Genomic DNA, 26,138 nt, shown 5'->3' with positions numbered 1-26,138 from the left:
GAAGATGGAAAAAACCCCGAACATATGGTCAACAAAAACTTTTGGAAGCTAGTAACTATAATCTGATAGAAACTAAAACTAAAAATTTTTATCAAGAAAATCAGGGGAAAAAAGACTGGCAGATTATACCCTCTAACCATCACCACTCCCTTTTTTCTTTTTAAACTTCAAGTTTCATACTTTAGACTCAACAGCTCACCTACAACTTTACTCACAGCACATTTTAAAAATCCACCCAGTTCTTCAACATCAGGATATCCGACTCAGACTTCCTTAAAGTTCAATTGCTGAGACATTCAGAAGTTTTTATATTGTTTAATACTGAGCTACTTAACGCTGCCTGGAACAGCAGGCATAAGGGTTCCTATTTCCCAAAAAGCCTGACTTTAACAAGAAAGGTTTCAGTTATTCTAGAAGCATTCTGACAAATTTTTAGTTGCTACTCTGGAAGGCATCACCGAAATCTTACCATGTTTCTTTCTTATTATGATTAATATAGGTAAGTCATCCAGGACAAATATCCAAAACATTAAAAAAACCAGCACATGCCAAAAAAAGGGTCATTCTTCAGCTGAAAAACCCAGTGAAGTACAAACGGCAACAGCAGTCCTGAAGGGATGACAGGTGTCATACAAGAAAGTCAAGAAGTGTAATTACTAAGGAAACCATTTCTCCTCCCCGGTACATTTGTTAAGCAGGATGACTACCATGCCACTTGTAACACATTAAGACTTTTCCCGCTATATGTATTCACACATAAAACCTAGAGGCTGGTTTTTACTTTTTAAGAGAACATACATTTGTTAATAGTTTCTTACAGCTTTTCAGTAAGGATTGATTCTTGAGAACGGAGACAGTAGTAGTGCTGAGGTTTTTCCCCATTTTAAATTCTGTAACTATTCCGAATGATGCAAATGTAGCAATACAAAACGCTTTGCCATTAAGCTAGCATAAGTTCACAAGCAAAGACTCTGCTGCATAGGCTGGTTGCCCAATGAGGTCTTGTGCAACTAGCAGTTAGCACAGGGATTTCTCCAGCCTACGACGACTCATAAGGACAGTGCATAAGCAAGAAACCTACTGACTGCTCCTCACTCCATTAAGAGTCGCGTGCAAGATGGAGAAAGGCTTGAAAGGAAATCTCTGACAACTGCCATTCTTGCAAAGCTAAGGTAAAACATGCACCATATATCCAGGAAACACTGTGGAAGATACGGTTATATTCTAAGCAGTGACACAACCCTGTGCCAGAAACTCACAGGCTGTAGCTTTTTGGGAAAGAATGATTACACAGAGGAAGGCAATCAAGCCATTTTTTGCCAATTTTTGCTCTGCTGGTTGTGATAAGGAACAAAAATATTATATTCCAACAGTTTAAGCATATTTTTTGACACTAACGCTGTAAGAATTTCAACATATATGTACAAATAACATTTACAAGATTTCTTGTGTTTTAACGCTGATGAAGGAGTAGAAGAGCTTGCTACATGGTACTTTCCCTTTCTGCAAGAGGCAAAATTCCTGGTAAAACCAAAGAACAACAGCCCCACCCCTACGTCAAGAGAAAGCATTTCTTTGCTGGAACATTTGCTGGTGATAGTGATTTTGATGAAGACATTATTAGCTCCTGGATGGACATTTTTGGAACCACATCACTAATGTATAATATAGTATGGCTTTTGTTAATTCTACATTTTAATTTGGTTGCAAATTGTGCAGAAAAAAAATTTAAAAAATTATCAATGAAGTAAAAATTACATTACACACAAAACCAGAGAGTCCTAACAAAGTTTCTATGGCACTGAATATTTGAACACAGTTCTGCTTGGACATCTTGACCTCTTGCAAGACAGGTAAACATTACCTTTTACACCAAGCCCTGACCCGTGGGGAAAGCCTGGGAAACATTTCTGCAATCATGGGACATTTAAAGTACACATGAAACCCATTGTTTTCACGTGACAAAAAGGAGTCTTAGTAACCTTAAGATTTGTTCAGCGAGAGGCTAACAAACACACATGCTAAAATCTGCAGAGGCACTGAAAAAAAAAAATTAGAGCTGGTATGAGGCTGGGGATTTTAATATATTAACAACAATTACATTTTTAGCACATCATATGCCCTCTTTCTCAAATTGTGAGCATTAGTGAAGAGATCAGCTTCAAGCATTCTAACCATTTCTATGGTTAGAAACCATACTTTGAGCAATCTTTATTCTGATCTATTCAAGGCAGTGCAGTAACAATTTTTTTTAATAAGCAAAGGAGAGCCATTTTCCATCAGGTAACATGGAAACACATAGTATATTTAGCACACTGATACTTAGTCAAGTGGTCATTACCTTATGAGATGACCACAAATTACTGAGTCAAAACCAGAAGCTGTAGTTTTAGGAAAACTCAGTTCATTTTAAAAACGTGTAAGCCAATGACTCAGAACCTTCACATAGTAAGCTAAAGAATTTTAATCAAGAAATAACATATTCAGAATCGGATTCATGAAATTGGAAAGAAAGTTTCCTTGCCCGTGCAAGAATGAAAGACTTCAGACTGTAAACAGTGCTGACTGCCTTCTGCCACACCACCTCTCCCCTCACAGAATCTTCCCAGCCTGTGGGGATTTTAGGATTTAAATGAATACTTTTCATCACAACACAATGAATTTATTTTAGAGTTTATACTTAAGATTTGTATCGTGTGGAAAATAAAAATTCACAGCCACAAAAACATTCCCAGCAACTTCAGCTGATTTTTGTATTAGTATCTTTTCCCCACATAATTCCATGGCAGTTACCATTCCATCAATGGAGCAAGGAGGCAGCTGAAAGAATTTAACTGTATAGAATCTAAGTTACATAGTACAAGTCACAAAATCGAGAAATTTCAAAGAGCAACTAGGAACTGGAGAGAAAAAAATGAAATGAGAGTTAAAGAAACTTGATAAAAAAAAAAAGATTAATTATTTGGCTACTGGCTAAAGACATATACCAGTGAATGCTAGAGCTACGCCTGCCAAGTTGGAAATGAAGGACCAAAATCACTCAACTAGAGGTCAAAAAAAAAAAAAAGTCTTTATTTAGTAGACTGGTGAAGACATCTATTCAGGATGCAGTACACCCACTAGAGTGACTCCTCTGCCAAAGAAAACTTAGGCCCTCTTCTCCAGTGTCCCAGCAGAGTACCCACACCACAGTGCTATAGTATATTTTGGGGTCTGTATCAGTCAGACTTTCCTGTTGACATCATTGCATCAGATGTATGCGACTACCCTACTGCAGTCTGCCCCTCCTTCCTTTACAGAAAGAAGCTATTACAAAAAAAAAAAAAAAAAAAAACAAAACACAACAGGATTATGTGTAAAGCTTTTATTAAAAAGGACAGATGCAGGTCTATTAACACTATAGTCAAAGCATACATCCCAAACCTTTTGCAAGGGAAGAAATGAAAGGATACACACAGTAAAGTAATGACTGTCCCAATGCTACCCCTTTCACCCACAAGTTTTCTCTGTTGTTCCATTTGCTAGCCCAGCCCTCGCTAATGAGCTTTTAGATGCTCCACTCCCTCCACCTACCAAGTTTCCCAGACTTTCCAGAGCCACCTGCAACAACATGGGAGCTGTGGGATTTCTGACACTATGAGTCTCCCTCTAATCATTTACTTTTGGATCAGAAAGAATCTTTCCTGCTAGACTGGAGTGATAGGAAGATAAATAGATATTTTCCAACTTCTTTGTAGCTTGGCAGAGGATTAAGATAAGTAACACAAAACCATAAAAGAGAGACTTGGAATTTGTGATTGTGTTTCTGGCAGAAAGAAACCACAAAGACAGTTCCCAAAAGCAAATGACACGTAGAAGCACACAGGTCACTATTAAAGTTCTAAAACCTGAAAGTTTTTTTGGTGTCCAAAAAAATAAAAAGAGAACACAGCAAGGGATGAGAGACAAACTCATTGGTCCTCCTTCCTCCCCTCCCTTGTAAATAAAGTTGTTGGCTGCCTTACAAATCCTCACTACAGATGTATTAGCTTATTCCTTGCATTGTCAATTCAGGATAAGTAATTCTTAATATAGACCAATCCTTAATGTGGAGTATTTCTAGTAATACTAAATAAATAATATAGACTAAAGGTCTAAATATCACATCGCTGGTTATCAGTATTAACGAAAAAAACCATTGTTTTCAGAGAGGGAATCATAAGTGGTATTTACCTGGTAAAGGCTCACTTAAAAAAAGGAGGCCTATTAGAAAATTGTTTAAAGCCTTTCTACGGTTAAGATATTTATATTAAAACTTGCCACTATCAATATAAAATTGTACGGCAATTTTCCTCTCTGTGAATTAAAATGACATTTCTATTAAATCTGCACAGTCTTTCTAAATTTTGTAAGAAGTAAAAGTGTATAAAGAGACTTAAAATATATACAATGGTTTTGCTTGTCCTGAAAGGTCACTATTTGATGTCAATAAACTCAAATGAAACACAGATTAATGTGAAAACATTTAAATATTCAAATCTTTATAAAATATTCCTTATGCATAAAACAGCCACTTTAATAAATCAAATCACCATGATAAAATAGCAGCAGACCAATTTAATTTCTTAGCATTTAATAAAATAAACACAAATACAGAGATGGGAAGGCGGTCACATTGCCCTCTTGAAGCCTCTAACTCAAGACATGCTAAATCCTTCAAGGCATCTGCCTTTTACCATTGACTAAAAGATAAGGCTTCTAGATTCCCTGAATCACAGCCATTTCAGGGATCCTGCATGTGTGCAATATTTACTTCTTTCCCAAAGAATGGCAAAAAGAAAAAGATCTAGTTTAAATGAAATAGTTTTATAAATTTTATTATAATCTGATAACAAAAACAAAATTAAGAAATACATCTCAGGCTTTTAGATATCAGCTATCATCTACCACAAACAGAAGGGCCTATAGAGGGCATTAAGAATGCTCCAGCCAAACAAGATGTGAAAACTACTCATTTCTGCCTAAAAAAGTGTCTTAGAAAAAAAAAAGAAGTATTTTAGAACCCAGTCCTTCAGTTTACATCAATGATCAATTAAGAGACTCAAGCATAGTATTGGTGGCTGTACCATCTGTACACTTTAGAAACAGTAGAGCTATTTAGCATGTCTATTTTTACTCATGCAGAACTCTAAGTTATCCTAAAAAGAAAAATAAAAGCTGTAATGTAAAAAAATGACTCAACTTATTAAATGAGAGCAGCAGAGAAAAAAATTCACATCTTATTGTTTGCATGCTACCAGCTACATGTTGAAGTTTTTAGCACAGAACCACAGAAATTCCACAAAACTTAAGCATGCTAAATACAGCAGAAAAGTACAAGTTCAGAATAACAGAGGAGTGGAGAAAGCACAAAAGTTCAGCAATATATTTCATTCCTGGCACAGATGAGGTGGAATAACTAATGCTCCAGTGCTAGCTTCTAAAACTAATTAGTTTTACAGATGACTACCTACTCAGAATGCATCAGTCATCTAATACAGTTTCTCACAGTATGCTAGAGAAGTAATGGTCAGAAAACCACACCTTGAAATAACTAAGCAAGTTTGGGATTTTCTTTGCACAGTGTTTTTACCCCAATATTACTAACAATCCTTGTTTCATCTTGTTACTCTACTGATTTCCATAGCTCAAATACATGAAAATGTTGCAGCAACACAGACTAACCTGACACATTTTGCTTTTCTGTCTGTATTAGGGTTGGTCAAAAAAAGTAATTATAATCTCAGTCCCATAAACTACTGCAGCAAGGCTGAGCTAATAAAGTTGCAGCAAGGCAGGTAGTGCAGAAAAGCTATGCTGAATAACCTATACCATTAGTTTATCTCCTGTTAGCCTATTTTTGTGTATGTTAAGCTGAGGCCTCTTTAAAAGAAGTACATTCTAATTTATGGAAGCAACCAACTGACGTTTAACTACTTCAATGAAATGGAGCGCAGATCACATCTCATCACATCTTGATCCAATGTGTGCAACAACCAACATCCACTTATTGCCCCCTCAGCTGTCCCCAAATACAGAACTGTTACATGCATTCAACAAACCGCAGAGCTCCTTATGGTGAAATCAAAAGGTCAGATCTTGCATCTAATGTCCCCAACTGACTGAAGCAAGACGTCTTATAAAACCTTATAAAATGTTTTATATTTCTACAAAAACAAATTCGCATTAAGCCATTACTCCTCAACAGTCGGAAGTTTCTCTCTTAGCCACCAATTCTTGAATTTATTTCTATCTCGCTCTCGCTGAAACGTGACATGGCCCTAAGCTGAAGAATACATACATGTTATTCACCTGTCCTGCACAGCCTTCTTTCCTAAATGTCTAAATACAGACACCAAAGTAAAAAAAAGCTATGCATGAACACAAAAATTAATACAACCAATATTCCAACCTCTTCTTGAACTATCTGTAGTAATTTTCGTGTCCTTAGGGTCTTTAACTTAACTTGGTCTTACGGTCATTGGGAACAGACAGAAAAACACATTCCTGCAACACCATTGCAAAGTTATTTTCACCTCATACTAACTTAAGTACAGTTACGTAGTCCAGTCACAGGTCCTCAAAAGCAGGCCAATACACTCACGTAACTTTCAGACTAATTCACTGAAATATACCTGTGAGGTTAAGAATATTTTCTTTTTTCCCCCTCTCTCTGCAGAACTGCAAATCAAGGACCTGGTAGTGTAAAGCTATAATTTTAACATGTTTTCGGAGTTTAATGTAGACACTTGTCAATGTGACATGCTAACAAGTACGCTAAACCTACTCATCTTCGATTTCCTGCCATTATATAAGCTCTTCTCAAATTTTAATATTAGATGTGCATTCTCTACATTACAATTATAAACCCACTCTACATTTAGCTGGGTACATGACATTTCTGAGACTTCAGCAGAAGCAGGAAGCATACGAAGAGTCAAGATACACACCGTTCTTAATACAAGGTTTACCACTAAATATAGTCCCTAACTACGCACCTTACATCTTACAGATTATGTTATGGGTTTGTATAACTGTCAGTTAAGTATGCTTTTATTTTAATAGGAAGGAGGAAAAACCCTGATCAAGCGACTGGCCAAATCAGAATCCCAGAATAATCAGGCCTTGCTTCTAAACAACAACAAAAAAAGTCTAGTAAATTTTAAGTGGTGTCATTTTAAATGACTGCAGCTTAAAGAACTGGACTTCGTATCTGAACTTAAGATGTTAGCATATGTCAAAAATACAAAACCAAACAGCTGCCTTTGATGTGACTGATTAAACAACTTTTGTCTCTGGTATTACTAATGGAATGAGTAAATGGGTTGTAATATAATGTACAATAATTCGGTTACATACTAGTAAACATTTCATGGAGATCAGAGCACTAAAGTCTCAGTTCATGCTGAATGATTTTATAGACAAATAAATATGAGCTTAAATGCCAAATAAACATACACTGTTAACAGGGTACCTCAAGACTATTTGGTGAGCCATTACACACAGTGGCCCGTGGGTATTGCAGTAGGAGGTACATGCAAGCATAAAACACAAAGTGAAATGCTACTTCAAGACACTTATACTCTCCAAATCACTTTTCCAGAAAAATCAACACAAATTTAGAGAATTGACTGGTTTTCGTTAGAGACAATCTCATATTAAAAAGGATTTCCAGGCCACTTTCCCCAGTATTTTGTATTATACGAACAACTGCTTTCCAAGGAATACCACTTGAGAGTAGCAAAGATGTCTCTAAAAGTAAATACTTCAAAACTAAACTTGAACATACTTCCTACATTGGCTTCATCACATACTGAAAATGTATTTTACAGTGTTCTACACCTACAGTTGTACCAGAGTTCTACTGGCACACACAGCAAAACTGGGGAGTACAGCTTTTCTACATGAAAAAATGCAATGATTACAATTTCCATACCCACCAAGAAAGGTAAGAGCTGCAGGCTTACTTTTTCACTTACGCTTATTACTATGTTTAATTATCTGGAGCTTGCAAATACAATGCACTGCAACACAACACATTAGAAACTTAAGTTTAGTCTCACTATATAGTAACATAACTAGAAAAAGTCATTACTATTGATAAATACAAAGTGTATCAAATCAACTCAAATATTGAGGAGATGGAAGACATGGCTGCTCAGCAAGTTAACAATCAAAAGCTTACCTTTACAGGGAAAAAAAAGCAGTTTCAAAAAAAATGCTAGTAACTATTCTTGCAAAGCTTCAATGTTCACTTCCTCCCCAAATAAGTAATTTTATTTACAAAAACCATTTTTTTAAAAGCCATGCACCAATGAAAGAGGGAAGGGAAGAAATCTGCTTTTAATAGCAGAAACCACTGTCTTTCACTATTTGGAAGGGAACCTACACACCACATTTTACTTGCACAGGCTAAGCTGCAACTGCTAACATAGGCAGGACTTTGCAGTCACGACAGCTAAATCTTTATACAGTAGCATGCACTATGCAATAAACTGTTCTGAACGCTGGCCCATCTCACCTGCCTTAAATGTATGAATAAACCACTATATTTCTAAGTGGTGTTTTTATTAAAATAAATTCAACGAGAATTTGGGAAGAGATATCAAGGAAAGGCAAGCAGATGGGGAGACTAGCTGACACATAACAATAGCTGGTGAAATATTACTCTTATTTTCTGTAATAAACACCAAGATCAAAACATTATGCAAGTTAAATTTCCTTGAAAGGTTCCCAGCAGGAGTTTTCCTTTTTGTTTGTGCAGTACGCGATTTCCTCTCACCCACAAAAAACATACCAAGAATGTGCATGTGCCACTAACACTAAGCAGCACTTCCTTAATCACTCATTTCCAACAATTTATGGATGATCAGTGGCAAAAACGAGCAAAAATAATGAAAGCATGCAATGAAAGCTCATTGAGACAAACCGGCTTGGACTTCCTACTCATTTCTGTGTCTCTTTAAGATGGGGGTCTGATACAAATTAGCCACTGGGAAAAAAGTCATCTGGTCATAAAATACAGTACAAGGTCACTTTTATGTAAGTTTGCCAAAAGGGACATAAACCAGGACAATTTCAAACTGTGACACAGGATAGAAGTATATTAAAAAAATCTTTGTTCCTCCTCCATTGTGCTGTCATGTTGCTCAGCTTTATAGACATTCTGAGCACCAGCTCTGGCCTCTTCGCTTCCACCTGGTCTACCTAATTAATTAAGCAAGGAAGTTACCTCAAATTTTTGTACTATTTGTTTTTATTATCATGCACTTCTTTTGATGTTCCAGGAGTCAACCTCTTAATCCACAGACTCTGTGTGTTGTGTTCTGAACATTTTGGGATGTCTGGATAATTTGGATAATTGGTCAGGATGTTGCTGTCGCTCATGTTAAACTTTATGCCATGACTTCAAGTTCAAAGATCAGTATTAAGGTAAAATACTTCATAAAGCCTTTTTAAAACTCTACACTCATGATTATGCAATACCCAGTTATTCCAGTTTCTCATGGCAGTAAATTGCACTATTTGTATTTTCTTACAAGGAAATTACTCCTAAACATCTTTATCTTTGTCAACTTCAAACAAATACAAATTTCAGTTGAAGTTACATCAAGAGAAAGCATATTTTAAAGGTCAAGAAAAGGTATAGCAATTATCTCCTCAGAAATGCTCGCCTCCTTCACACAGCAGCACACATGTAATTTTCTATGCAGTTTGTTATCACACATGGAAACATCAGCACCATGAACTACAGATGCAAATACTGCAATTTTCCTTTTTTGGAGAGAACGATAAAGAATGAGTTTAATTCTGACATTAAGAAATATAGGTGACATCTTTGTTTCGTAACTACACCACAGAATTTGAGAAGGCCAGTGACAAAGAACTGAAAGAGTACCTAAACAAAAAATACAACTTTATGCACAGGCTCTAAAAAAGAAGAAGACAGAAGAATACAGAAAAATACAACAATTTTTAATACCAATGCAGGAGATGAAAGTTACTTCAGGTACTCCAACAGCTCAGTTAATAGCACTGGCTAAGGTGTAACATATCACAATGACCTCCAACTACTTCAATAGTCTTGAAAAACCTAATTCACAAACGCGCATGAAAACACACAGATGGCATGTACACATATATACACATACATATATTACACACCTCCAATATTGCTTTTATAATGATCTTCCTGATAACAGAAGTCTGCAACTGCCACTAAATGGAAATAAACTATAGCAAGGAAGAGCACTTAAGCTCTTTAAAAGGGTATGGTCAACCCCCTTAGGCCCAAAATGCCTTTTTTTGAATTAACATAGTGTTGTTCATTAAAAACTAGGCAGAAAATCAGTTTGATTTTCAGTACAACACTGCATTCATCCATGGTGAGTGCCTAATTTCTGTATTTCTCTCCTCCGCACAATATGCAAATCCTTGGTTCTCTTAAACTGTTGCCCTGGGGAATCGAAGAGAGCCTATAAGAGGGGCCATGTGCCATTTAGAAAGTACACTGGCAACCAAGAAAAAAAGCCATAGTAAATTGGAAGATGGTTAATCAAACCCATCCTGATTCATGAAACTTAAACAGTTAAGGGGGCAATACTTCCTTATGAGAATATGGAAATAAAAGTGACACAAAGCTCATATAGAGTAACCTATGAGTTATCTGAAATATAATAGCTTGCAAAAATTTCACATTACAGTGAATACATAAAATCAACTTTTATAGCGTAATCTATGATAAACACTCAGATGACTAAAAACTTTGGGGGCTAGGCCCATATCTGATAACGACTAAAGTTACTGTTGCAATTTAAGCTGAACAAAGAAACCCATTAAAAGAGTGAAAAAAATCCATTCAGTTTCAGAACTGAATCTCTTTTAATCATTCATTTGCAGAACTTTATTTAAATCCAACAAGTAATTCTTAAATCAACACCTTCCAACAGACATCTTGACTGTGCACACCTAAATTTCAAGTGACCTATTTATTCATTAAATGAAGGTAATTCTATGACAAATTCAAGATGACCTGCATAAAAGCTTCCACTGGAAAAGTCTTTTTATCCAAATTTAGATCTGAGCTGGGTATCTACAATCAACTGCTTTCCCTATTCCTTGTATCCAGCTCCCAGCTGAAAGATTAAAGATTACACATCCTGTGCCAAACCTCCTTATTGAATGTCTTCACATTTACAGTAGATCACTCTTTTCTTAAGTGCTGAAGGTTCTGCCAAATGTACGAAATGTTTTTTTACATTGAGATCACTAAAATCTGATTTTCCCAGTTAATAGTAATAGTCTTTGCATGATGTTTTCCCTCTGGCCCATTAGTCTGATGTGATAAATAACATGATATGACTTAAAAAAAAAAACTTGCACAAGCATAATCAAAGACATAATAATTTGTACAAGTACCAGAATTCTACAAAATACTCATGGTCTCAGAGTCTTCTCTGAAAAGAGATAAGCCATGTGCCAAAATCTACGGAAAGTAAAAAAAATGGGAAGTACCCTTCACAGATTCTAAAACCAAAAATCTTACATGAAAACCTGAGTTCAATTAAACATAAATCTTCTCAGATTCTAATCACCCCATTGTGTGATGTAATTCCTTTAAAAGTACGTATAGTACTTAGTGCAAGTAGAATCATGTATCTGCATCAGAATTTGAACAGAACAGCACACTCAATTTTAACTATCCACTTAGTCCATCAGTGGCATTTGCCACTTTCTAAGAAAAGCAAGCCATGACAAGGTATGTTCATATTAAAAATGGACTAAAATTCCTGCACCTTTAGGGCTCACTCAAAGCTGGTACAACAATTCAGTACATCCGCATCCATTTCAGACACTTTTAAATAGAGCAACCAGGTAGAACCGATATTGGACAAAGGTCCCGAGTACTGTACTAGGTATTAGATGTACCAAAAACATCCAGAAGACAAAGAAAAAATAAAAATATTGCAAAAAATCGGGTTCCCCCCCACCATAGGCAGGTTTTTAATACTACCCCCATGAAGAAGCAACATGACTGTAAAGCACCAACAATCATCTTTTTCCCTGTATCTGCAGACAGATTATGGCTTTATCTCATCTGGAGTTACAAATGGTTCCAAGTGTAAACATGTAACAGTGATCCTATTTATCCTGAATGGGATTAACTGATAGCCAGCATCATAAATTTAAACATTACGCTATAACTTAAGACAGCTGGGATACATAATGCATCTGCTGGAGCCAAACAAATCTACAAGTCAAGGGGACGCACCAGCAGCACTGTACATGGTGCGCTAATGGAGAGAATCCTTGGGTTTGGTTGGACTGCAGGAGACACAAACCCCACCAAAATCACTTCTTTCTTTTTTAGAAGAGAAGTTATACATTAGCTGTGGCTAGATACTTCCGAGTCAAAAAAAAAGGAGCTGTCTCCAACAGAGGATAAAATGAGTTGCTAAATTTTCTTAGTCCTATAGATACCTGAAGTGAATGAAGAGGGGGAGGGGAGAGTGTTTTCCAGCCAAGTTGGATGAGCGAACACATTAGCCCCATCACCAAACCCCTCTGAAACTGAATTCATTAGCTTGGTCATCCAAACTTGTAACAGAAGTAACTTTGATACATCTACAGTTCAGTTAATGCAAACACTGCAGTAGCATCAACCAGCTCAGAACAGCCTACACCAAACAAGTATTTACACACCATCTTGGTGGGGTCCATCCTGCAGGTCCTTTCTGACACAGCTATATTGGTCACAGTCTGTGTAATCTCCTGGTAGCTTCAACTACAGAACAAAATCTGTTTCTTCACATTATTCTCTCCAAATTAAAATTCTCCTTCATGCTGTACTTACTAAGTTTCTTCCTTTTTTCTTTTTTTTTTTTTTTAATATCCGCCATTTTCTCTCTTAGGTGTCTACGTGAACCCTAAAATCCCAAGCTGAATGCAGCACTCCAGTTGAGTTTTCCCCAATTCCACCAAAAAAAAAAATGGCGACTTCATTGCCTCCATGCCAAGTCCTGTCAATGCAACCAGGAATTATGCTTTCCTTCCCACCACAATTATCCCCTCATTGATTTACGTTACATGCAATCCACCAATGACTCATAGACTTTTGCATCCATCTTTAATGCATTTCATTTTCCCAATTTCAGACCACTTTTCAAGATCCTTTGCTTTCTAATAACTGTCATCTAAAGGGCACAGAATTCCCTCTAGTGTAGTATCATTAAAAACAAAAGTGTAATCATTTTGATGATAAAGATTAATGCAAACGTGCTACAATTGGTCCCTAGACAGTCATTCCAGTTTAATTTATCTGAAATTTATGATTTGAAATTCATTTTGCTGTGCCTCCCATTATAGTAATTTTTCATTATATTTCTTTAGTTCACATATTAATATAATCATTACCATCTTATTGTTCAGAAATTGCTTTGCCAAATTCCGTGCTTCACTGAAATACTCAGCCCTCTCAATTTGAATGTGTTCAGCTAAGTTGAATATTTTTAGTTGTTCTCTACCCATTTAAGACAGTTTTCTTAACGTATTATTGTTAATACTGACCACACTTGAACCTTTGTTGGAAGGTTTGTAATCTTTAAAATTCACAAATCAAGCTTGTTTTCTCTGGGTCATCTGTTATTTTATCACCCTTCCCGTTAGTAAGAAGCCTGTACTTTCCCTTGTCACAGCATTTCTAGCATATTTATTGAACCTTTTAGCATCTCAACAAAACCATTTCCAAAAAAAATAATCTTGGTTAAAATATTTCATTATTTAAAAAAAAAAAAAAAGGACATTTTCCTGATCTCAGTATACACAGCTTTCCAAAGACCATTTTCCCCCCTTGTATATACACTGCATACTCACTTCACCTGCTTGTACAACGCACATCTGTATGAACACATTCACATAAGCATACACATTCCAGCACCAAATCCTTCCAAACTTTAAATTTCAGTTTTATAAACAAGGGCTGAAAATGGAATATATACTGTAATTACTCTGCATTTAACAGTATTATCCTACCTTTTTTAAGCCAGCAAATCCTTCCGATTCCAGGAAGAAAAAGGCAAAAGGCATCAACACAAACAAACATAAATTAGAAAAAAGAGAAGCAAGATTCCATAAACCTGCAACAAACGAGAAGAAGGTTTATATTATAATTTTCTCAGGTTTAAAATGAAAGATGCGGCATTTTTCTCTTACATATAACAACGCAGTATACATACAAGTACTAGCAGAAGCCAGGTTTTTACAAATACATAGCTATATACAGGTCACTGCTGAGAAACACCCATTTCTCTGTATGAGCTTTAAACAAAAATTGACTACCAACTTAAACAGCAGTAAGTTTCAAAAATCTTGGAGACAGACTGCAAACTCAGCTGCACTACTTCCACAACACCCAAGTGAAGGCTCTTCAGATAACCATTTTAAAAGTTTTCAGGACAAAAAGTATTTTACTATTATCAGTGAATGTCACAAAATTCAGTCCTGTGTACTTACTTCCTCGCATATTTGTTCCAAGAGAAACTCAGACAAATCATGGATTTTAACACAAGCAATACACAAATGCCATCACCACCTTCAAATCACATGGAGGTATCATGGCAACAGCAACGGCAGCCCTTCACGATAAGATGACTGGCTCAATATGCTAGAGGAGAGCAGCGGATGCTGTTTATCTCAGCTTCAGTAAGGCTTTCAACACCATCTCCCAAAAATCTCCTCATAGTTTAATTAACGAAGTATGAGCTAGGTAAGTAGACACTGAGGTGGACTGAACGCTGGCTGAGCTTCTGGGCTCAAAGGGTTGTGACCAGCAGTACCAAGTCAGGCTGGAAGCCAGTCACCAGTGGTATTGCCCAGGGGGGTCAATACCAGGCTTAACATCTTCATTAGTGGTGACGGTGGGAGACAGTGCATCCTCAGCAAGTTTGCTGAAGATAAAAGATGGGCAACAGCAGCGGCCTGCCACTCAGATGAACCTCAACAGGCTGGACAAATGGGCAGAGCACACACCAGGGACCAATCATTCAAAAAAAACATTTGTAGAAAAGGCCTCAGAGGTTCTGCTGGCCACCAAATCGAACACGAGCCAGCAGTGTGCCCTTGCAGCAAAAGTGGCCAACAGCATCCTGGGCTGCACTAGGAGAAACGCTGCCAGCAGGCTGAGGGAGGTGGTCCCTCCTCTCTGCTTAGCACTGGTGGCACACATCTGGAGCACTGCACCCAGCTGTAGGCTCCCCCTTACAAGACAGACGTTGCCATACTGGAGCAAGTCCAGTAAACGGTCACAAAGGTGACCAAAGGACTGGAGCACCCATCATACAAGGACAGGCTGCAAAAGCTCCAATTCTTTAGCCTTGAGAAGAGAGGACTTGGCGGAATTCATCAATGTATGTATCTGATGAGGGAGGCGAAAAGGAAAACAGAGGCCGACTCTTCACCGTGGTATCCAGTGAAAGGAGAAGAGTCAACAAGCATGAATTGAAAAAAAACAGAAAGCCTACTTAAATGTAAGAGGAAAGAAAAAAAAAACCAAACCAAAAACCACCCCCCAAACTTTTTCCACTAGGTGTAGTCAAACACTGCGACAGGTTGCCCACAGAGGTTTTGTAGCCTCCGTCCTTCAACATATTCAAAACCCAAATGGGTGATGCCTTGAGCAGCCTTCTCTAACTAACCGAGCTTTGAGCAGGGGGGGTCAGACTAGATTATTTCCAGAGGTCCCTTCCAACCTCAATCATCCTGTGATCTAGGTGAAAAAAAAAAAAGTCAACTGACTAAAACTAGGACATCTGTAAGACACATGTGACATCTGTAGGAAAGGAAAAGGTTTAGAAGACAACCTGAAGTGATAACTGATCTCCATTAAGGGTATCTGCTCTATTAAGATTTTCTAAACTAAACACTTTCTGAAGAGCCAGTTTCTGGTGCCTAAACAGGAACCCACCATCAATCATCCTATCAGAAGTTGTGCAGGATGCAGTGTTTCTTCTTTATAAAAGCAGAGGCTTACCTGCAATTTAGTAGCGAACAGGTTTAACTAGTGTCATTTATTATGCATCCTGAAAACACAGCTTTTATTTGGTAGCTGACAAAAACTGGCTTTGTCCTCCACCCTCCCCAAAACACACACATTTCCACAATTCTGCAAGACTAGACTCTCTCATCTGAAATCCAAAAAAAGAACATCCCCCACGATAAGAAAATTTGAACTAACAGCTTTGTTTATTTCTTTCTTCTCATGTACAGGCTTGTTCATTTTCTTCTTTGAAATTGTCCAATTTGGAAAGAATAGGGAAGGAGAGAGACATTTACTAGATGTCTGGGGAATTCATTATTGAGACATATTACTGTATTTAGTTTCAAATGTAAAATAGTTAGACATTATCTTCACCTACACCCCCTTGAAAAAAAATGCTTTCACCATATATACTTCCTTTTCCCGTAAAGGAAATTATTTAAATTTCAAGGAGAAATAAAAACAAGGGGGGAGAAGGGGGGGGCCAAGAAATCTACTTCTTCAGCAGTTGATACCACCAGGGCACCAGGAACCAAACTTAGCCAAATAAGCTACAGAAACAAAACAAGAAAATTCCAAAAGACACGTGAAATATAATACTCAATTGCTAAAGAAAACAGACTGCCTAAAGGTGGCTAAACTCCAGTTAACAAAGAGGGGGATTTTTCCTTTTGAATTTGCTTAGCCAGGAAGCTCCTGTTACCATTTAAGAAACATTTACACATAGCAACATCAGCAAGAATGTCATTAACGGCCCTTACTGGGGGGACATTACCTAAAGCACTCTGCATACCTCCCCCCCAAAAAAAATTACAACACCAGAGTTAGAGTAGAAATACTATTAGACAGGGGTAGGAATTTTATATCAGCAGTTTTCTCTAACTGAAGACAGAGAGCACATTCAGATACCTAATGCAAAGCTGAATACCTGGTCATCCTAACTTCAGCAGCTCTATTACATGTGTATCTACAATGTAAAACGGTGCTTAGGAGCTGCATAGTATGTACAGAGTATTTGAAGGGAGAGGAGAGTGGTGCACATCCAGGGTGATTTTTAGGAAGTTAAAATCCAGAAATGTACACATTAGCAGCTAAAGGCACCCACATTTACAGAAATCAAACTACAGAGCTACAGTGTGCATTTAAAGTTATGAGAAGTATGCACTGCTGTACTGCTCCTGACATACACATACACTTTCCTCAAAGTAAGGAACATACAGGGCCCTCTTCTTCCCCTACCATATTTCTTATCCTAATTTGATAGTTCAGAAATCAAATTAAAATAGACCCAGAAAAATAATTATTTCCTACTACACTAACTGCATCACAAATTGCATGAGAGGCTTCCACATATCAACATATATAAAAAGCTTTAAGCAGTCTGTTGGAATATTGTAAATTTTTTTTCTGTTTGTAGCGACTTAAGACTATCACCCATAAAACAAGTTAATAAAACATAAAAATTAAAAATCTCTTAGTCTTTGGCAAACAGGTTAGACCCACAGCAATTTTTTGACTGTCTTAGTCATGGCAGTTTCATTACATTTTACCCCCACCTGGTGGCTGTATCCAACAACACCACAAGCGAACATCCAGCGGTCAGAAGTATTTCTGAGCTTAGTGGAACATGCATTAGGTAAGAGTGTTTATACTGAACCCAGATAGGGGCTTTCTGCCTGCTTGCAAAAATTAGAGGCACATATTTTTTATTTTTCGATATGCTGCAACTCATGCTACAGTCTACATACAGTATAAAAAAACCTTAATATTATGGTCAAGTACCCTCGATTATATCTGTAACTCAGAAATCTAGCAAAACAAAACTGGTTTAAAGCAATACAAATCTCTCCATTTGATAACATTTCCAAAGCAGTAAGGAAACCGTACAGGAAGGTATACTAAACAGAGTATCCTGGAGATATGAACATTTTCTGAACTTGATGGCTTGTGATAGCACCAGCAGCTCTCAAAACTTGCACAGGTATTTCATAACTCCAAAAAGGTACTGACACTGCGTGGAACAGGGTTTTACAGAGCAGAGCAACACTGCCGTGCAACCCTAGTCCCTGCCACAAGAGGGCGTCCTTCCCCAAGCTAAGGTTTTGAAATCAAGCGCAAAGGTTTTCGTCAAGTTGCCGTTAACAGAAGCCCGCGGTCAGATCCAAAACAAAACAAAAAAAAAATTAAAAAAAAAAAATTGTTGATGTTTCTGAACATCTTCTCTCCGGCTGTGGTACAGCTTGGTTTAGTTCAGCCACGTCTACCCCTAGGATAAACTTTGCAATACACAGTTAAACTTGGAAACACCAAGATGCTGAATTTGCTTCCCCGCTAGCCATTACTACTGGCCTTAGGAAATGTAAGTTATACCGTGCATGCACAAAGCTGTACTTTCAAAATATTATCACATTAAAATCAAAATATCATGGTCACTGGAACATTCAAAGGCCTTCCTATGTGCCAGCTACTTCTTCCAGCAGATTTCTAATTAATCCAAGTTTTCTCAAGTACTGTAGCAACTCCGACAGAGTGAAAATTTCCGAATTGGTTGTTATGTAATTTTCATTCTCTGAAGTATTTTATTGTAGTTTTTCCAAAGCCAATTCAGGCACAGAAGGAAGGATTATATCTCATTAATTTTTTTTCCATGTTTGGGAATAAAGAATATAAATCTGTCTAAGCAGCTAAATCTGTGTAAAAAATGAGAATTAGCTGGGGGTTTCCTTCCATGTAGGAGACATACCAAATTAGCAATACCCCACATGATGTGTGACAAAGCAGATCACAGAACAACTCAACTAGAAAGAACCTCAAGTCATGTAGCCTGATCTGCTGCTTAAAACAGCTAAACTGCAGGTGCAATCTGGTTGCTCATGGCTTCAGCCAGCTGAGTTTTGGAAAACTACCAAGGATTTAGCTCTCCCAGTCTCTCTGGACATGCTTTTCCAGTGTTCAACCATACCCACTGTGAAGAACTATTGCTTTATGCCCGGTAAACATTGCTTCTTGCCTCTCACTGCGCTCCAGAGAAGCTGGCTCTACAGAAACCCCTCACCAGTTGCAAACCCAGCTGTGCCCTGGCTTTTCTCATTTCACACCAGGCTACCAGCCCAGGAGATGTTTCTATATCCATCCTGGGCAGCTGATACTTCTGCCTTCTGAACACTTTCTTTTTGGTTTGAGCTCAGGCTCCCCATTAAGCCAAGTCGACCTCCTATTACATCTGCTCATTTCCTTGCAAACCAAGGTGCGTATTATGGTCCTTGAAGGTTATCCTTGAAAGTAAGCATCTCTCCTGGCTTTCTCTGCCCTCAGACCATTCTCCAGTAAAGACCCACATACACATTTCCTGAAGAGGACAAAGTCTACTCCTTCAAAATCTAATGTCTTTATTCTACTGTTTTCCTTCCTCACTTTTCTCAGGTCTTAAACTACTCTGTCACCACAGTCAGGGTCACTGTCGACCACCACATCTACAGTCAGCTCTCCTTATTCATGGGTTTACAAAAAAAAAACAAAATTACTGTTCAGATAACACAAAAAAGTACTCAGTTTCAGAAAGATGACAGACAACAAGCATTATCTTGTCTTCACTTATCCACATTTAATTTGTTGTAAACTTCTTTAATTTGAAAAAACAAACACACACACCACACCACCTCTGCAAGTTAGGGATCTGGAAATCTATGAATTTGCTATCTGTGAGTATTCAGACATTTAGCAAAAAGTGTATATTTTTCAGAGAAACATCCTCCAAAGCCCGGTTACTATGTCTTGACAAGAACAGAAAAAGGACAGCACAGCTAACTTGTAAATTCTTTATTCCAGATTAAATAAATAGTACCTTCATTATCTGAAACAATCTTTCTCCGGCCAAATCTACAAATCGGTGGAAATAGGACATCTTTTATTTCCCTTAGACACATAAAGGTGTCCAAATTATTTTCAAATATTAGTATGCATTATATATGTCACAGTTGTAAGCATGTTAACCAATATTAGAAAGTATGCAAAACTCACTCTGCCAAACATCAAGGTGTCATCGCTGCAAGTAGTATTTTTCCTCGCATCGTGTTTTCCTTGAAATAGTTTGTTTACATGGTGCCTCTTTACCACACTCAATACACTGATACTCTATAATTTTCCTTCTTTACAAATAAATCACTAGCAGTGAATTTAACTATCTAATCCCATCTGCTCATAGCTAGCAAGTTTCTTAAAGACTATTTCTTATTTTGAGAATAAGTTTGTATGTATTATCATAAAGAGACAGACATGAATCTTGCACTGATCCATGAGGAAGAAGTTTGAACAGTGTGTTTTCAAGTTAGCTTCTAGTAGCTCTTATTCTACATTAATATTCAAAGCAGTGAATTTGGTTTAAATCCAGCAAGTCTGCTCAGTTCTTTAAAACAAGCCAACAGAACAGTTGTGACAGACTTTTGTGATATATCACACAGCAGCAAAAAAAACTAGCCAATAACATATTAACAATTCAATTAGCATCTTAAGTGAAAAGGGAGTTATACGTTTGAAAAGTAAGAACATCCATGCACATATAATGAAGACATCCATTTTAATTACATTATGCTGAGTACTAACCATGAATTAGTGAGCCATTTAACCACTGAATATAGTAGTTTTGTGGAAAAGAAAGCAGGATCTCATTGCTGATTATTGAGAAAGGTAGAAGCAGGACTGCACCAGCTGAAACTGCTAGAGTGAAGGTGCTCAAGAACAGCCTGAAATTTAAAGAAACGTGCCACTGTTACCACCAACATGCTCTATTTCTATATGCTTACTACATTCTATTTCTATATTCTTACTACGATTTTTAAAAGCTGAGCAGCTTTTTAATGTCTAAAAAGCGAGTACAATTATACATAAATCCTTAAACACCAAACTGAAAATACTGGTTTTCTTTCACAAAGCTGTTATTCGAGTATCATCTCATAGCTTGGGGTTTTCTGACAGCTGTAAAGTCAATCCAGAGAAATTGTCAGAATTATTTAAAATATTTAAGCTTATTCTTTTTAGATCCCAAACACAACTTTGATCAAATGCCATCTTGTGGCATTAACGAGAACTGCATCCTTAAAAAAAAAAAACACACCACAACCAAAAACATTCTTACAAAACTAATCCAATGCTAGAAGAAAATCAGAAATAATTCCCAAAATTGCATGACCAAAAAAATATAACCTGAAATAGATCATTCCTACAACAGGAATGTCAGTAAGTTGCTTACTGAGATCTTACTTTTCCTTAACAGTCTACAAATCCATTTTTCATTCACATAATACTTAACTTACAAAAGAAAGTCTGGGTGACTGATTTTATCAAAAAAATATTACTATATTTTTTTCCTGTTTCTGAAATTTTTTTGGTTTTATTTTATTTTAAGATGTTTAAGAATTCTAAGCCAGAATTGTGAAACCTAACGCGCTACTGCCTTTCAAGGTGCTAACAGCAGTATGGCTTTGTGTTCTCCCACGCAACATATCTCTCCAGTCCTGACAATTACACTATTGCAAAGAAATATCCATCTGCATACATCTGAGAGTTAACACTTTTTGGAAAATAACATGCATACTTATGGAAAAAGAAAGCTTAGGCTGAAAGAAAAAGCAGCATTTTATATTTATAACACCACTTTTAATGAAAGGCTCTGATGGAAGTGCTGATCTTGTCTTATCCTCTTTTCCCATGAAGAACACGGTATTTAAAAATGGGTACTTGTATTTTAAAGCTAAACTAGAAAACAGATGGGAGAATAACAGTTAACAAGACAAATTTTATTCTTTGAATACTGAAAAATTTAGAACCCAGGCTAAGAGCACCGCTCCTATGAAAATCACTCAATGTATAAGAGCCTCCAACTAGTCTTAAAAGCATAGGAGAGATGCTCCTCTACTTAAGGGAAGAGCTTCAGAGCATTTACAAGAATACGGTTTTCTCTAGATCTGAAGTAGACCTTGTGGCAAAGTAGTATTTCAAATTCATAAAAAATACTAGTATCAGACACTACTGGGAGAAGCACACCTAAGATTTATATCATCTTTGTACATCTTTCAAGCTTGCCACAAATGCACAACTAAAAGTGAACAGCTTGCAATGTACTCGGCACTTTCCCAGGGTACAAGGCAAATCAATAAAAAATTCAATGAGCTCTCCTTCCAAAAGGATGACAGTACTACCACGGAAGAGCTAAGAACACTGTAATAAGCAAGTAGCAAGTCCACACAGTTTAGCAGACCACATAACTGAGAGGGCAGCAACAGCTCACAAATGTTCCGTAAATCTTCAGACATATTTAAATAGGAGACATAAATATCTAGCTTTACAAAGGAACAGGAACAGGAGACAGAGTTGCTGGCAGACCAACCGGTCTGGCAAGGCTTGTCTTCCACTTGTTATTCCTTTTTAAGCTTTTTTAAGATGATCAAATGCAGATGTCTACTTCAGGATGAGCTAATTTCTTTCCATAACCCATTACCTCCCTTCACAGGGCTTCCATCAGCTGCAGTGGGAACTTAAAACACCGACTACCCATATAAACACATTTTAGAGACCTAAACTCAGGTGCAGGTCTTGCACTGAATTCCACCTCTTGCATCAGGTTCACATGCAATATTCTGTCCAAATTCATGCCTACCAGGAAAATCACAGGTGAAAAAAAACCCTAGACAAAACTGCCTTGCCTCTTGTCATGCCTTTCATAATACAAGGTGCCACTTGACCAAATCTTTTTCTTCTGCCCTCTAGCAATCTATTTGCTGTCACATTCAAAATGGACTGCTCCTTATCTGGAAGCATACAAGATTCCTATCATAACAATATATTCAGGACAAAAAGAGAGCTATACATACGATATTCTGTTAACAATAGCATCTTCATCCTCTTGCTCATCTGAAAATTAAAATACAGCAGGTTATATTCAATACTTAGTCATCCTTCTTCAGGCTAAAATGTATATATGTAGTGCTAATTTTGATTTCCAATTAAAATTTAGAATTACTAAAACAATTTAATAGCATGATTATTTTAAGAATGTTCCTACTAAAAATAAGTAATTTTTTTGCCAGTATTAAACTTTTTTTCAATCAACATAACTACAAAGTTATTTCACTTAATTTAAATAGGCAGATCAAAACTTCTTGGAAACATCTCCCAGAGGGCTTTACAGTAAACAAGCTTCAGACTACTACTGTGACTGCTGCTAGGAACTGTCCTTTTGAACATCCCAAACCACAAGAGAGCAGGCAAGCTAGAGGGAAGTCTTAGGGTCCATACTAACTACTACTATAAATCCCTAAATAGATGTTTCATTGTCAGAATTTACGCATTTTTAAGACAAGAAAGCATACCCAGAACAGTAGTGATGACCATTCAGTTGCTTCCCCTTACTCATCCTCCTCCTGACACCTGGGGATTTGGGGAGGCAGGGGAAGGAGAACTGTTGTTCTTGTTTGTTTTGGATTTAAGGTACCATGGCTTCTTTTCTGGTATTTCACATTTTAGACCATTTTTGTTCACTTACTCAATTAATATTCCAAATTTTTGAAATATTATCAACATATAACTCAGAGGTCAATCACTAGTATATCCTTCATTTATTCTCTACATACTTCTCTACACATATCTATCTGTACACAAATATACACATTTCTACATTTGAAATAATTTTAGTCAGCTTTTTTCTTTCAAGTCTCCCAGATTTTCTGTGAGAGGTAACTCAAATTTATTAAAAGTCTAAAAATAAATAAAGCCAGGTGTTTCAAGTTCTTAAGAGTCATGCACACACTTGAAATAAACATGTAGCCACTAACATCATACTATTTTCAAATTCTTCTTGGAAAGTACATTGAGTTATTGTTTCTGTTTATTTGATGGGAATCTCAGGGTGTTTTGAGAGACTAAGTCAAGGTCTCTTATGAATCATTTTGGCTAAAGAGCCTGTTGTAGAAACAGCAAACAGTTTGTCCTGAAAGAATTCCAGATGTGTTAACTCTTCAAACTTATCCTTTCAGGAAGATCCTAGCAGGCTACAAAGTTTGTCTACATAAATGTTCACACAGCTTTCATAAAGTTACGACAGCTGCAAAGCAGTTCCTCTCAGCTGATGAGAGCAGCTGCCAAAAGATAATAAAAGTGTCTTTACATCCAACAGTGTTTGACAAACCCGCTCCTCGTCCCTGTTCTTCCCTATCTCCAAATGGCAGCAGCTTCATAGTATCCAAAGTACATACCAGGATCAGAAAATCATATCCATCTTACTTCCTATGTTTAAAGAGATGCACTTTTTTTTAAAGGTATCACATTTCTTCAAGAGTTTACTTTTTTAAATGTGAATCCATCTATGAAAGCAGCTCTATCGTAACACAGGTCGTTATAGTTCAATAAACAGTTGCCCTTAAAGTTCAAAGTGCCAAAATCATAATGCATAAGAATGCTTCTCCAGTATGACCGACTCTTACCAAACAACACAGTCCCAGGTAAGCTGTCAAGAGTCAAAGATTCTGCCACCGTATACAGATTTTTATGCTATTTGTCTTTAGAAGAAATACAGAAGAAAATGACAGGGGTTCCTACAGACTAGTTTCAGGCAGACGCCGTTTCCAAAGTAAACCAAAAAAAAAAAAAAAAAAACCCACCACCAACCAACAGGGTTATCTCAAGGAGTAAGACTTCAGTGGTGAGTTCACAAGGAACAGCTTAAAAACACTGAATTAACAGTAACTGAGCAAAGCAGGATTTTTAGAAGAAATCTGCTGCTTCACTTCTGTATTACAGGCAGCCTTTTCACTTTACCAGCTAAAGCTCTGAACTTGATCTTGGTGCTAGAACACAGCCTGAAGATACTTATTCTGGAAAAGTTGACATGAAAGGAGAACAACAGAATCTAAAGGCAAGGGAGGCAGAAGTGTCTACTTGAAATTTTCCACTTTCTTCCCCCTCAAAACAGTTAAGATTTAGGCGCCCCGGCAAGCCACAACAGAACAACTGATTGTTGCCATCCACACCACCTCTACAAGAGCCACACACTCTCACTCAATCGCAGAGTGCCATGGACAGCACTCACTGATCCTCTTCTGAGATGCTTCAAGTGCACTCCCTTCCTCGGTTGCTGATGCTAGAAGGCACATTGAAGGGTCTGAGAATTGCCAGAGGAAGCACAAGGGAGATGACAGGAACTCATGGCTCGGGGACAAAGGGAGCAGAACAGAGGGCAATAAAGCAGCATATACAGTCAGACCAGTCCAAGCTGCCATAGACCAGCAGCCTGAGAAACACCTTTGTTCAGAGAGCTAGTTCTGCTTTCCTTGTGCAGGCAGAGAGAAAAAGCATCACCTATTTACTTGAAGAACAGAATTATTTTTGAATCTATGAAGAAGTCTGTGCTTACCTGCTTTCCTTTTGTATCTTGTGATTATAAAGTAGGAAACTATGTAGAGAACAGCAAATAGAAGAAAACAGATCTGGAAAAAAACACATTGCATTTATTAGGTTGTGAAGAAATGCCTGGATTATAATAAGAATAAACAGAAAATGCAGTAACAACAACTTAAAATTGAATTCAGATCGACAAAAGCGCATTCTATGTAATTCTATGTAAATGCCAACACTTACATTTTATATCTTATTAATAGAAAGTTAAGCCCATTGAGAACAGTTTAATTAGAATAACAGGCATTGGATCAATTATATGGCCAGCAAGTTTTACATTACAATTAAGAAGAGTGTCTTATTTACAGCGCAGTTTCTTGTTTGGGGGAGGGGTGGGTGGGGTGGGTTGTTTTTCTGAAGTTTGAATCCACTCGAGTTGTAAAAGTTAACACGCTTTGTATTCCCTTCACATGTAAGCTAAGGGTAATCTTCAAGAGCCCACTGCATAAAATACAATCTACTTTGGAGTAAACTATCAACATAAGTGGAAAGAAGAAAGCAGTTATGTTTATTATTTCCATCATGTCTTGAATCAAACAGGTTCCAGGTGACATTTCACCCAAGCGAGACTCATCTGCCTACAGTGGTTGCCTAAGCCAAGCATGAGCTAGTCAAACATGATGTTTCCTTTACGTTCAGA

At 37.2% G+C, this 26,138-nt stretch overlaps 1 protein-coding gene across 3 annotated transcripts in view; it reads right to left on the bottom strand.

The window, feature by feature from the left end:
• The window catches only part of LMBR1 (limb development membrane protein 1), a 76,229-nt gene that overhangs the window by 35,484 nt on the left and 14,607 nt on the right, over positions 1-26,138 (bottom strand). Inside the window, exons 2-5 of one of the 3 annotated variants that reach the window (XM_056334927.1) lie at positions 25,458-25,530; positions 22,921-22,960; positions 20,654-20,793; positions 14,050-14,153 (exon numbers count right to left, since the gene is read on the bottom strand). In XM_056334927.1, coding sequence (XP_056190902.1) covers positions 14,050-14,153; positions 20,654-20,793; positions 22,921-22,960; positions 25,458-25,530 — 357 coding nt within the window. Of the gene's footprint in view, positions 1-14,049; positions 14,154-20,653; positions 20,794-22,920; positions 22,961-25,457; positions 25,531-26,138 lie in introns of those variants that run through there. The other 2 variants (XM_056334928.1, XM_056334929.1) reach the window with 2 other exon arrangements.

This window comes from Falco biarmicus, chromosome 4 (genome assembly GCF_023638135.1).
Source record: "Falco biarmicus isolate bFalBia1 chromosome 4, bFalBia1.pri, whole genome shotgun sequence".
NCBI classification, from domain to species: domain Eukaryota; kingdom Metazoa; phylum Chordata; class Aves; order Falconiformes; family Falconidae; genus Falco; species Falco biarmicus.
Note: the sequence above shows the minus strand (reverse complement) of the source record. Positions and strands in the feature narration are given on the sequence as shown.